We start from the raw sequence: 11,871 nt of genomic DNA on the forward strand, positions 1-11,871 counted from the left end.
AGTAAATAATACACTTTTACGAACGGAGACGTTTACTGACAGAAATGTTCAGCTTATTTCGATGGAAGTACCCACCGAGAGTTTCAACATAAATCTGTGAAACGTCAACGCAAATGCAGCTATGCGATGTAAATGCATACCGAGAGACTATTGGTAGCTTTGTTTTAATTGAGAGAAGATAGTACTGCCAGCAAAACAGCGTTTTGGTACGTCACTCGCGCTCCTTCTGAGAAGAGAAGATTGTAGCTTCACGTTGCCATGTACAGATTTAGGAATAACCTCAGGAAGTGAAGGTAGAGTATATAAACTTAAAAATATCTTCTCATATAAATTTATCTTATACTGCGTTTCAATTATATGTACGACGCTACAAAACTTATTTTTTTGTAATAGATCTATCGAAATTGTACATAGAGAGTAAGGGGTTCTGTACTTATAATAAAAAATACAATCAAGAACAAAAAAAATTAACGTCATTTTATAATAACGGTAACATCGTCATAATTACTTATCATTTTGCAATATGCAATTTTGATTTGTAGTATAAAATGTTAAAGGAAAACTTATATAGAGTGCCCCACTGTATTATTTTTCATTAACAGATTATTTAATAATTAATTTAATAATTTCCAATTTTTTCCTAATAAAAGAATATTCTGCCTAAGTTTCCAAAACTAAAAAGATATAAATGACAAAAGCATATTCTTTAATTAAAATTCAAGACTTTATGTTAACATTCAATTTTAATTGGAAATCTAAATTAAAAAGTTGCAACAATTTTGTGATGAGAAAAAATGAACTCCACATTAGTATAAGAATCTGCCTTCTATTAAAAAATAGAAGTAGAATATTCTCCATGTAACTTTTCAGTAATGAGCTATACATTTCAATATAATACTATTCTTTTTTCTTATAAGAATATAGTCTATATGTATTTTACTGCGAGGAATTTGTTACACAAAACTGTAATACAACTGTAACACTTGAAATATTACATTTACTACATATCTGTACAAAGAAAATTTACATCGTTGAATTATTTTATTGTTTGCACGTGTAGATTTTTTATATCAACCTCGTTGATTAACGATTTTGCAAATGTATCGGCGTTAGCTTCCTTATTTAAGAAATCCGACACTAACTGCGATGACGGTTTACCGCCTCCGTGCGCTAAGCACTCCCTTCGATAACGATTGCCCGCTGACCGACAGAAAGGATCGTTGTGGAAGTAAGTTTGCCAAATCCATGCGGCAATTGCACGAGATATTAGATAAGAATAATATTTCGCACCGTATCCGACCAAATGAGAGAATCTCAATTGCCATGCCTATAAATAAAATAATGAGATTAATTGTGGTATTAAAAACTACAAAAATTGTTATAACTAAAAACCGAAACGATTATAGCTGTCTATTTTTTTTGTAAACGTGCAAGATCTGTGCCCCAGAATCAACTCAGAAAATTAATGAATACATACTGTATTTTTCACATATGGAAGGCCGTAATATCCCTTCTGTACATCTTCTAAAATCTCGGTGGTCGATTTTGTTAGTTTACCACTGTGATATACTTGATCCAACATGCTGTAAAACACTTGATTCTGTAATTCGGAGGCATAAAAGATGTTCTTCGAAGCGCATAGTTTGTGCAATAAATTTTCCGGCATCGGTTCTTGAGTTTGAAAATGCTTTGCAAACTTCGACACAACCTGTGATCGCGCAGGTGAATTAAAACACATTCATTGTATCGTGTGAGCCTCAAGTATCAGCAAACTTGTATAATAATTTCATTAGTTATAGTAGGTCATACCGTAAATTATTCAATATTTACCCTAGGATCACTCGCAAAATATTCCATTAATACACTTGGTACTTCCGCGAAATCTGTGCTGCATCTAGTACCAGTAACATGCTGATATTTCGTTCGACCGAGCATAGAGTGTAACGCGTGCCCCATTTCATGAAACAAATTGTCCACAGATGACGGACTCAATAAACATGGATTTGACCAACGTGGGTGCGGCAGTGATAGCATAAGTACAACTATGGGAGTCTGAAATTGATAACGGTGCTATATTAAATTGTCATAATTTCTGCAATTGTACAATATAGAATTATAGATACATGTACGAATAAGACCCAGTTTCACAAGTGTCGGTTAACTATTAATCTTAGATTAACTCACTCTTTGCCTCCTAACGTCCCCCTTAGAAAAAGACAAAGAGTGAGTTAATCTAAGATTAAAAGTTAACCGACACTTGTGAAACTGGTCCTAAGAGACACAAAAGGAAAAATTGATAACAAGCACATTAATAACAAGAAAATAACATATTTAGCTATTAATAATAATATATATAACAACTTATACCTGATAAGAGCCATCTGAAAGTTGCTTTCCACCTTGGATTGTAAAGTGACAGTCTTGATTAGGCTTTCCTGCTCTTTCGTAAAAATCACAGTAGATATAACCCAAAGTTCCTTCCTCCTCATCTATTACAGCTAATTTGTGAACGTTATTCGCCCATACTTCTCCGGATAACACTGGGACGGATTCAAGTTTAACTCTATATAATGACTGTGTAAGGAAATTTAAACCTTCCATACAAGCACCGAGAGAAAAGTAAGGAGCAAACTCAGTGGTGGAAGTGTTTAACCAAGCTTTTTTCGCCTTTGCCATGAAATAGGGAGTATCCCATGGCATCAATTCCTGTTTAACAATGCAAAAAACTTTATAGTTGTGAAATAGAAAATAAGAATTGATACTGCAACCGCCATACATGTGATATAATTATACAAATAGTATAATCATAAACAGTATTTTAAATATAATATAGCTACAGATAGATATACAAACTTGTTTTATACGCGACTCAGCATCTTTCATCTTTTGCATCTCTTGAAAATCTTGTGTCGCTTTAGGCTGCAGATTGTCGTTTAATATATCGAGAAATTCCTTCACTACGACTGGCGATTTGACTGTACTTCCTTTTACAGCTCTATAATAAACAGTTTTTAAATTATTTGCTCGCGCAATTGCCGTTCAAAAGAATTGATTAAAATTACCTGCATGCGTATGATGCAAATCCGCAAGATTCCGCCAGCAGATGTCTGGAGTGCAAGAGTTCGTGCAGCAGATACTCTTGTTCCTTATCCGGGAATAGAAACAGTTTGTATGCCGCTTCGCGAACGGCGGTATTAGAAGAGTCTGTGTAAAATCCTTGCACTAATATCTGACCGTTCTCCGTTACAAAACTGTGAAACGTATCCGATATCAACGAGGAACTTTTCTAAAGCTTATACCTTCGAAAAGTTTCAAACAAAACAGTAGAATTTAGTCGAATGACGAAACGAATAGTCGACTGAATTACCGTACTTACTACTGCCTAATAACGTCGGGTAACATATTGGCATTAACTGTCCTCGGGGTAACGGCGCCAGCCATAAACTTTTGACCTACCTAGAGATCAGAAAGAAAAAGCACATGTATGGATTTGACGATTAGAGATAATCGTTAAATAATATTTACTTGCAGGATATAATCGTTTAGCTCGACTACTCTTCTTCTTTGCCTTTCCGGCAAGTGTATACCACATTGCTCAAAATCGAATAGGAATAGCTTAGCTACGTGATCGTCTATATCGGATGTCACTTGAGTATCACCGTTACTTGTAACTTGTTTCAGTGAATCGTACAACTCGCGATGTGTATTCAACCTGCAGAACATTTAATTTATAAACATAATTGCTGTAGCTATAAATTAATCTTGTTAATAAATCACTAATGCCTGCTCATTATAGATGCTACATTTTTATTATATCTTTATATATTACTAAAACCTTTTTTCTTGAGAATAAAAGCACAAATCCATGCATATTAATAAAATCTAGATTATAACATAAATTTCAAGAAAATTCTCGAGTAATAACATAATAATATAATGAAAAAATCCAAAATACATGGTTCAACTGCTACCTAACAATTAAGTACATAATATAACTTCTCAAAAGTAAACTTACTTTTCAACTACGCCGCTAATAGTGATACAAGCGTCTTCAGCAGCTCGAACGTATCGTTCATCAGGATGAGCGACTCTAATAAACTCTGCCATATCCGCCACTTTACACAGCGTATTGGATAACTCGTCAAATATTTCCACCATTTTTCTCTTTCTATCCTTGCTTGTCGCTTCCTCGATGAGACCGTCGACTTCTGCCAGCGCCCGATTTTTCAATATATCAAAGCCATCCTCGGTTTTCAGCTCCGGAATGCCAAACAGTCCCTTGAAGACATTTTTAAGCAATAAAACATATATGCAAGATATAATTTAATACAATATAAAATTGAACAAATTTCTATTATTGTGCGCACATTGTATTTTAATTCAAGTATCAACTGCCAACTAGGAAAGTATTTAGTTCAGTATTTATTTGATAAATACTCAATTTATAAATATCTTTTAAGTTTTGCTGAAAGTGCATTAATTTAATGTCTGTATAAAAGCTGAATAAAATGTTCTGTATAAAAGCTCATTTTTAAATTATTAGAAAAATACATATATAGAAAACCTCTCGAGACTTACTGTTTCTTTCTTTAACACATTCGCCGGATAATTTTCATCATTAACGGTGGAATTAAATGCCGTTGCGAGGGGTGACCATGTGTTCAGTCTCCTGCCGCTCCGTACATTTCGGAAGATCTGTCTTTGAAATATTCGTAACATCCTTCGAAAATGTGAGAATAGTAGCGTAGAGAGACGTTTAGACGATCCGTGGAAATTAATGAGAATTCTTCACGATAATATAATTAATGCAAATCCCTCTGTAGTAATTAATGAATAAGCGGCTGCGCGTGATGTTTACTAGTGTCAACGAGCGCGCATCCTCAGAATTGCTAGAGGGAATAACAATAACCTACAAATCACGTGTCAGCCAATCGACATATCTTCCTTTTCTAAAAGGAGAAAGAGGAACGTGCGTCTTTCTTCCTCGTGCTTCTGCGTTCCAAAAGAAAAACAAAAGAATGCACAGCATGCCTTTGGGGGAAAAATATGTCATATTTTCTCAGAAATTTTGTAAGAATTATCGAGACTTATGAAAAATTCTGAATATATTAAATTTCTCAGTTGCTTTTAGAAATAATTGGATGAGGATTTTCAGAATATATCTAATATATCAGTATCTGTACAATAAAAATTTCTGATAAATGCACATATTTTCTCATGTTTGTTCAGATTTATATGTTTTGACAATAAGAGAAATTTGAATTATTTAATTCTTATTTTGTCTGAGTTTTTCTGAAATACGTTCTAATTTTTATTCAAAAAATCTGACAAATTCTGAGTAGGTATTATTCTGAGAAAATCTGAAAATTTTTATAGAAATTCTAATTAATATAATATGAAAAATTTTGATGAGACATTTTTCCAGGGACGATGCTTCTCCAGTGATTTACTAAAATGTAATCAGAATTATTGAACTTCCTAATCTCGTAGAATTTATAGAGTCATTGGTTGAACGTGCGGTTAGTCGGTTGAGGTTAGGTTACTATCAACAACAACACGCTCCGTGCATAAAGTATTTAATATAAGTACTTGATATAACGATTTGTATTAGTCAAGTCACTTAGTTAAGTAATGTTAAAAATGAGCAATCAACAATTGAAGAGGTATCTCTTTTGGTTCGCTCACGAGCATGTTGACTTCCGGTTGGCCGTGAGTATTTTTTCGTCAAAAAACTTAATGATTATAATTACAGACTGATTTCTTAAAGTGCTAAAATAGCTATATTTGACGTACCATATGTCAAATTTTTTTTAAATTTACGTTTCATACTTTGTAAAAATTGCAAAATTTTTTACTCTTTTATTTTCAAAGTATATTTATGTCTGCCTATATGATAGGCTGCAAGATTTTTGTTTTAGTAAATTTTACATAGGAAGACGAATGTAATGTTATCTTAATATCTGTCATAGGTATTTACTTTTTATATCTGTAAAAAAAACATATTTATATTTTATTGAAAACAAAGGTGTTCAGAGCCACAACTTTTAATGTTTGATGCTTTCATGTATACTTAATATTGAACATTGTTTTCATACTCATTGTATTTTTCAGGAAATGGAATCTATATTTGACATGTTTAACATTGATCCGTGCACAATAACGAGGCCGAAGGAACATGTAAGGAAGTATGAACATTATCAAACATACATGGTGAAATGTAACATATTTTTCTAAGACATGCATTACATATGTAATCCATACTGGTACAGATTAATAAGAAGCGGTTTCTTTGCAAGAAGTATTTGCAGTTTATATTGCGATACAGGAACAGTTGTAAAACAATTTTGCAAATGAGAAAAATCTGATGATTTGTGAAGATGGTATAATAGTACAAATATCAAATTCTACTTTAAACTTACATATATAACTTAATATGCAACTTACATAGAAAAATACCGAATTTTACCAAATGATAATTAATAAAATAAAAGTCAATGTTATTAGCGTATATATTAAAACAAATATGTGTGCAATATAGTGTGAACAGAGAAATAGATTTGTCAAATTTTTTCAGCCTTACTGGATCATGGCTTTACCCGATGAAAATGCAGTGCATCAGATCGCCAGTAGAGCAGTCTCGTTGCGTTTCTGTTTGGAGCTTTGGGCACAAGATAAACAAAACGAGGACTTACACAATTCCTTGAAAGCTTACTCCGCCAAAAATTCGGAGGCTATGGCCAGAGATAAGAAAAAATCGTTCAAGATCGTAGTGGAGACTTTCTGCAAACATTTCTCGCAGCGTGAGAAAATAAATAAAATCGATGTAAGTCGTTGATATTTCTTGATTTATGTTAGCACTAATCCTAACACTGCAATAAAATATAACTGCTGAAAATATAATAATTTAATAATAAATTTAGGTTAATTTAATTAACGTAATGCTATTAATTTAATGCAATGTTGGGGAAAGTCTTTTAGTTATCTACCTTTTGAAGGACCAGTTAAGTTGAAAAATCCGGATATCACTCTATGCTATATAGAACATTACGGACTTAATCCCAACAACATTCCTGAAGAACCCCATGAATATTTCTTTGGAAGATGGGTTAGTAATGTAATTGTACATTAATCAATATTTATAGGCTGTAATATTATTTCATTATAGATTGCCGATGGTCAGCGAGAGTTAATTCAAAAGTTGTCACTAAAAACTAGGAAATTTATAGGAAATACGTCAATGGATCCCCAGCTGTCGCTGATAATGGCAAATCAGGCACAAATTAGAAATGGAGACCTAGTTTTCGATCCGTTTGTGGGGACCGGCTCCTTGTTAATTGCCGCATCACATTTTGGAGGATATACATTCGGAACAGACATCGATTTTTTAATGCTTCACGGCCGTACGAGACCTACACGGATATCGCAAAAGGTATCGCTAACGAGAACTTTATTATTTCTCTATCACATATATATATATATATATAATTTTATCAGTTTAATACATAAAGTAGCACAAAAATTCTTCAAAATAGTGAATAATGAATAATTATATTGAATGTAGACAAGAGAAAAAGACGAGAGTGTCGCAGCCAACATGCGTCAATATGGAATGAGTTCTTATTATCTCGATGTCGTGGTGTCAGATTTTTCGTATCCACTGTGGCGAGCAGACTTACGAATAGATGCTATTGTAACGGATCGTGAGTATAAATGTTGCATAAAATTTTCAAATATATATTATGGAAATTCTTTAAAATTGACGGGTAAAGCAAATTACAATTTTATGATAAGAATTTAATGTTAGAAAAGAAACTCTTTTGCAGCACCTTATGGTATAAGGGAAGCTACAGAGCGTATAGGTACTATGAAAATAAATCCAGTGATAGAGGAACATCAAGCAACTTCTCACATTCCTTCAAAAATTGTTTACGGCTTGAATCAAATATATAAAGACTTGTTGTGTTTCTCTGCGAAACATTTGAGACTTCAGGGCAGACTGGTCTGTTGGTATCCATTGTTTAGGTATACATAATATTTATTTAACATTTATATATTATGTAAAGAAATATCACAACACATAAAACATTATTGAGTACCTACTAATTATCGACCGATTAGTAGACAAATATTGTAAATTTTTTATTTAGGGACCAGTACGTGGAAGATCAATTACCAGCGCATTCTTGTTTAGAGCTGATAGCCAATTCTGAGCAAGTATTGAGCAACTACACCAGTAGAAGATTATTAACTTACAAGAAAGTTAAAGAGCCGGAAGTACGTATGCGTGAACTATAACATTTTATTAATTCTTAGTTTTCACATCTAGAAAATTTCAGATAAAATGTAAACACGTACTAGAATTCTTTATATAATATAGAAGCAATTCCTTCTTTTCTAAATTAAAGCCGAGGTTTATTCTCATTTTCTATGATCTTACATTTCGCTGGTATGTGATTAAACTATATAGAATATTTAATTTTTGGTGGCAGGCAACTGACGAGAGCGTTATCATGAATTTAATTGATTTCCGTGAGAAGTATTTTGCACTACGCGAGGAAACGAGGAAGGAAAAACGAACGAGGAAAGCCGCAGAAAGAGCAAAGAGACGAGAGGAGTGGGAACGAAGCAACAAGGAAGTTACCGAAAGATGACTGTAGAACAGTTTTATACAGTATTATATAAAGGAGCAGTCTTTTAATTTTATATATCTTACTCTCATTACGAGAAGATATATAAATTATTCAAAATTATTTGTCAAAGTATGACTGTCTGCTTTTGCAACTCTTGTTTATTATGTACAGAATAGTAAAAGTTGAAAGGAAAACAATGTCGACTATCGCAACGATTTAGAAATAAATATTTTTTGCACACATGATATATCCTATCCATCAACACCGTTTTTTATTGTATTAATAAATGTAAGATATAACTGATACCTAATTACCAATGAAATAACGATGATACTGAATGAGTTATTACAGAGTCGAAAGAGTGACGACTATTACAAAATCAATGATCATAACATTTACTTAATAACATATACGGTAAGGTACAGAAATACGAATACGTATATTCAGAAGGTAATTACGTATGGTGCACATAAAACTCGACAATGGTACTAATAGATTAATTAACTAATATATCAACACATACAATTGTACATGGATATTGGCAAAATTACCTGGAACAAGACAAAATTAACTACAGCGTAATGTACGTACGTTATATATAAATGAATATTAAAATAAGAAAAAATACCGTCCGAAATGTATTCTGATCAGATTTTGTTACGTTTTTTTTAACTACACAGAGTTAAAAAAACGCATCTAAAGTTTTTCAGGTTCGGTAGATTCTTTGGAAATTGATATTGCAATATCTTTAAACATATATCACTTACATATATCTCGCAAAATTGAAATAAATATAAGAATCGTTAAATATCATAATACCTAAGCTTCAAGTTGCAATTGTCCTAGTAAACGTTCTACATTTTTAATGTCTTCATTTAAAACTTTACTTTCATATTGTTTCTCAATTTGTTTACTAGCCCACTCACTCAGTTTCATCGCTTCCTTCTTCTTGGTTGAAGGACATTTAGGTGATGTTGCAATATTATTTGTCGTCTGAAAGTAGATAGACATTTGCAAAAATATAAAATAAAAACTTTTCGTAATTGCTATGTAGGATTATAATGCGACAACGAAACTTACTAATAACAAGCCATATAGAGCTCTGATATTATTTGGATTTAATTTTGCAGCTTGGCAGAAATATGCTTTTGCTAGTTCCATGTTTTCAAATCCGCCCTATATAATAAAGCATAATTTATATAAACTTCTTTTTATATTGATCTTACATTAACAAAGTGTCTAAAAATGTCTAAGGTATATATTATTAATTCAGTAAGCAATTTTTGCTAATCTAAGTAAATATGATTATTATTATCATAAAAAAATGTCATAAAATCCTAGATAAATGCATTACCTGAGAATATTTTATTTCGGCGTATCTTTGGTAAATTAAATGACTGTGTGGATTATGTAATATAAGTTCTTCCATGCAATAAGCTGCTTTGGAATATTCCTGTTCTTGTAAATATAGGTCACACAGCTCGTGCCATGCTTCTTGATCGCTCATGAATCTAAATGATTTCATAGCATAATGTTACACACAATTTTACATATAAATAAATTACATATAAGCATTGAAGTACAAAATACATATCACCCACCTTTTCAAATACTCTGTAAGCTCCTTAATTGCTTCTGGTATACGTCCCCGAGCCTTCAAAATAGCGACACGACGTTTTCTTGGCGCGGCATTGGTCTCATCTCTCTTTATGATGGAATCCAAAACTTCCATCGCTTCATCATACCTGGAAAAAATATCAATAAACGATCAGAACAAATATTACTACATATTTGCACATGCATAATGACACACTATAAAATTACATTTCTAACGCTTCCAAATGCATGGCGTGATACTTGTGAACGCGTAAACTGCCAGGAAAGGCGCGCATTAAAATTTTGATGCAATATTCGGCTAACGGTAATCGATAACAATCCAATGCGGCGACACACACTTGTTCCAGAACCAGATACTCTGAATAATGAAAGATAAAATATTATATAGGTACAATATACAACTTATGACAGGTTTAAGAATAGGAAGATATGTATTGATCGATAATACTTTCGTTGCCCAAACGATCGATCTTTCCCATCAGTGTATTTTCCCAAAAGTCTACTACATCTTTACTTCGTCGCTCAGAATCTTCTCTCCAAGTTCTCAGCAAATCCCGTACTTCTGTATAACAAAATCATAAAGAAAATTATCATCACGATTCTAATGCAATTAATTCTAAAAAATATGCCATTGATTGTAAAAAAAAATAATTCACAAAATGGTATCCCTTGCTCAGCAAATTATTGATTTAACATTTTTACCGTTCAAAGTAAATTTGTAAGTAATAGAGGATACATTATTAACTCCAAAATACTCAAACCAAATAAAATATGTACAATGTACAACAAAATGTGAATTAGAAATGTGCCAACAATGTGAAATTTTTATTCAACAATGATCCAACTTTTTATAAAAGTTTCTTAAGATTAAAGTACTCCATAACGTAGAATTTTTCTTCAAGGATCGGTACTTATATCAAGATACTTTCTAAAACATGTGTCTAACGCAACATTACTATCAATTATTAAAATGTAACGTTAGCATTGATGTTTACTTTAGAATTAAACAGGATGTGGTACGTTAACGTATCGCGTTAACTGTCACGCGCGGTCGAAAAACTCACCCGTCCAAGACAGCTTGTCGTAGCATCCTGCCATTGTTATCGCTTTGGCAAAACTAAGAAGATACAAATAAAGAGTACAATAAAATTGTTGTCGCGCACTTTTTTTTTGGAGGTTCTCCTCGGTGAGGAGGAATAGGTGCCTTCAACCCTACTCCCAAAATTATACAGCACAGCGTTGTCGCGCACTGCTTTGTGGAGGTTATGCGATGTGGCACGCAGCGCCCGCGACACGCAGTGTAAACATCGTCGGATTAAATTTGTAAAAGAAAAAAAAGTATCCCCCTTCCGTTTTCTCGTGAACGAAAAAAAAAAAGAAGCACGAAAACCGCAACGTAATCGCCGCCGCGAGAACCCCTCGAGCGTGTGCCGATTCCCTCGGCGTAGAGGATAATTACGATAAATAATGAATGTGAAAGGGGGGAACGTGAGAAGGAGGGGGTGACTGCTATTCACTTCGTCATGGTTATAAAATTAATGCCTGTGGTCATGACAAAACATATGATTCGACTCATCTGTTCCTTCTGGGCCTGCACCGTGTTATAACTTCTGCACTCAAAATG

General features: G+C 33.0%; 3 protein-coding genes across 4 annotated transcripts; 1 reads left to right on the plus strand and 2 right to left on the minus strand.

The window, feature by feature from the left end:
- Nucleotides 1-977: 977 nt before the first annotated feature.
- Nucleotides 978-4,966, minus strand: LOC139811791 (mitochondrial intermediate peptidase). Its single transcript, XM_071776192.1, has 10 exons — nt 4,579-4,966; nt 4,016-4,278; nt 3,526-3,712; nt 3,377-3,456; nt 3,063-3,251; nt 2,854-2,995; nt 2,368-2,706; nt 1,831-2,052; nt 1,478-1,708; nt 978-1,327 (listed from the first exon to the last, which is right to left on the minus strand). The coding sequence occupies exons 1-10, from the start codon at nt 4,717-4,719 to the stop codon at nt 1,037-1,039; spliced, it is 2,085 nt and encodes a 694-aa protein (XP_071632293.1). The 5' UTR covers nt 4,720-4,966; the 3' UTR covers nt 978-1,036.
- A 509-nt stretch (nt 4,967-5,475) lies between these two features.
- Nucleotides 5,476-8,875, plus strand: LOC139811814 (tRNA (guanine(10)-N(2))-methyltransferase homolog). 2 transcript variants are annotated; one of them, XM_071776228.1, is made up of 9 exons: nt 5,476-5,709; nt 6,112-6,177; nt 6,575-6,823; nt 6,971-7,105; nt 7,166-7,429; nt 7,562-7,700; nt 7,824-8,022; nt 8,148-8,274; nt 8,490-8,875. In XM_071776228.1, the coding sequence occupies exons 1-9, from the start codon at nt 5,632-5,634 to the stop codon at nt 8,649-8,651; spliced, it is 1,419 nt and encodes a 472-aa protein (XP_071632329.1). In that variant the 5' UTR covers nt 5,476-5,631; the 3' UTR covers nt 8,652-8,875. The 2 variants fall into 2 exon arrangements, with proteins under 2 accessions (XP_071632329.1, XP_071632339.1); XM_071776238.1 differs by having other exon boundaries at nt 5,642-5,709; nt 6,112-6,185.
- Nucleotides 8,876-8,877: 2 nt separating this feature from the next.
- Nucleotides 8,878-11,698, minus strand: LOC139811825 (ER membrane protein complex subunit 2). Its single transcript, XM_071776250.1, has 8 exons — nt 11,312-11,698; nt 10,696-10,809; nt 10,455-10,605; nt 10,232-10,375; nt 9,985-10,141; nt 9,711-9,806; nt 9,450-9,623; nt 8,878-9,181 (listed from the first exon to the last, which is right to left on the minus strand). Exons 1-7 carry the CDS (start codon nt 11,343-11,345, stop codon nt 9,450-9,452), a joined length of 870 nt encoding a protein of 289 aa, XP_071632351.1. The 5' UTR covers nt 11,346-11,698; the 3' UTR covers nt 8,878-9,181.
- Nucleotides 11,699-11,871: the final 173 nt, after the last annotated feature.

The sequence above is a fragment of the Temnothorax longispinosus genome, chromosome 1 (assembly GCF_030848805.1).
Source record: "Temnothorax longispinosus isolate EJ_2023e chromosome 1, Tlon_JGU_v1, whole genome shotgun sequence".
NCBI classification, from domain to species: domain Eukaryota; kingdom Metazoa; phylum Arthropoda; class Insecta; order Hymenoptera; family Formicidae; genus Temnothorax; species Temnothorax longispinosus.